The sequence below is a fragment of the Priapulus caudatus genome, unplaced genomic scaffold (genome assembly GCF_000485595.1).
Source record: "Priapulus caudatus unplaced genomic scaffold, Priapulus_caudatus-5.0.1 Scaffold2329, whole genome shotgun sequence".
Lineage (NCBI taxonomy): Eukaryota > Metazoa > Priapulida > Priapulimorpha > Priapulimorphida > Priapulidae > Priapulus > Priapulus caudatus.
This window is the reverse complement of record NW_014579390.1, coordinates 23,268-24,788: the sequence shown is the minus strand read 5'-3', so window position 1 is coordinate 24,788 and position 1,521 is coordinate 23,268. Positions and strand designations below refer to the sequence as shown.

Genomic DNA, 1,521 nt, shown 5'->3' with positions numbered 1-1,521 from the left:
CCCACCCCCTCCTCCCTCAGCTCCCCTCCCGCGGCCCCACCCCCTGTCTTTCTGCCAGCAGCCGCCAGCATGGGTGCTATGACATCGATGATTGTGCGTCCACGTATTTGTTTCAGATGCCGGCTACCATACCGAGACGCTAACCGATTCACGCTCTCAACGGGTTTTCGACGATTTCAGCTCTCGGACGCACGATGGCGCCACTATCGCCCATTTCTCCACGCCCCCTGTGTCTGACTCGCGATGTGTTGGTCTCACTCTCGCTGCTTCTCTCGCTTCTAGGAGAAGACTAAGAAGCCGGGAGGTCCCACGAAACAACCAAAGTCCCGGCCATCCGTCGCTCAGCCCATGAAGGACTTACAAGCCATGCAGGGAGAGGTAGGGTCACAATTAAAAAATATTTGTTTGCCCTCACCCGACCCAGGTTGAAAAGTTTGGGTAGGTAGGTCGGCTTTTTTTTGAGGGCAGGGGTCTTTTTACAAATTCAGCATGGTGTCTACATGCTCGGGTGTGCTTGTGTGGAGATACCTCTTATGTTGAATGTTTGGTTTGATTGGTACATATAATGTATTGCCTACAGATTTATATAATGATATAATTATATATACAGTGATACAATTTGCAAAAAAAAGAAAAGATTAAATTTCTTTTAGGAGTTGCCCGTTTTTGGCGGGTCGGTCGGGTGAGGTCAAACATTTTTATTATGGCCTAGGGTCACTGTTAACGGAGGGGGGGGGGCGGACTATTACTATGGGAATAATTGCATGTATGATTCATATGGGAATATCGTTGTTAATGTAAGGGAAAAAAAGGTTGCTACTGGTCTCAAGTGTTTGGATTAAACTCTTGGTATGTTGTGATAAATTATAAATGTATGCAAATATAATATGTAACCTTAATCAGTTTCTAAATTGAATTGCTGTTCTGTTAACGTGCACACTATTAAACGAAATCTTTCTAGTACTATTTATTTATTCTCTTAATTTCAAACACAATCGGAAATTCTGATCAAGTGTTCGTGCTCTTGGTCTAGTTCCGATCCAAAAGTAATGTAAAATCCATTCAAAAATCATTTCAATTTTAACCTGGGGCTTTCCAAGTAACACATTGGGGTGGTCAGTCTTGTTTTTATATCTGAATGATCGAGCAAAACCCGCCCTCCCTCCTTACGTTAGTGTGCTTGCTGCGTGACCTCTGACCTCACCGTCCGCTCCCGGCAGGTGTTTGTATTCCGCGTGCCCGCGCGCACGTTCGACGACGGTGCGGGAGGCGGCACGCGCCAGCTCTCCCTCTCGCTGCTCTCGCGGGATCGCAGCCCTATCCCGGACGATTCCTGGCTGACCTTCAACGCGACCTCACAGACGATGTCCGGCCTGCCGCTCAAGGCCCTCGTTCGCGCGCCCAGCGTTGCAAAGTACCACCTGGTGGCAGAGAACATCGACGGGCGGACGGCGTCCGTCAAGGTAATTGAGTGAAATTAATTGATTAATTGTCTTGATGATTTATTTTCATTAATGCATA

At 47.3% G+C, this 1,521-nt stretch overlaps 1 protein-coding gene across 1 annotated transcript in view; it reads left to right on the top strand.

The window, feature by feature from the left end:
- The window catches only part of LOC106818558 (dystroglycan-like), a 7,114-nt gene that overhangs the window by 3,689 nt on the left and 1,904 nt on the right, over positions 1 to 1,521 (top strand). The window contains exons 4-5 of the mRNA XM_014823257.1: positions 283 to 378; positions 1,221 to 1,463. Coding sequence (XP_014678743.1) covers positions 283 to 378; positions 1,221 to 1,463 — 339 coding nt within the window. The remainder of the gene's footprint in view (positions 1 to 282; positions 379 to 1,220; positions 1,464 to 1,521) is intronic.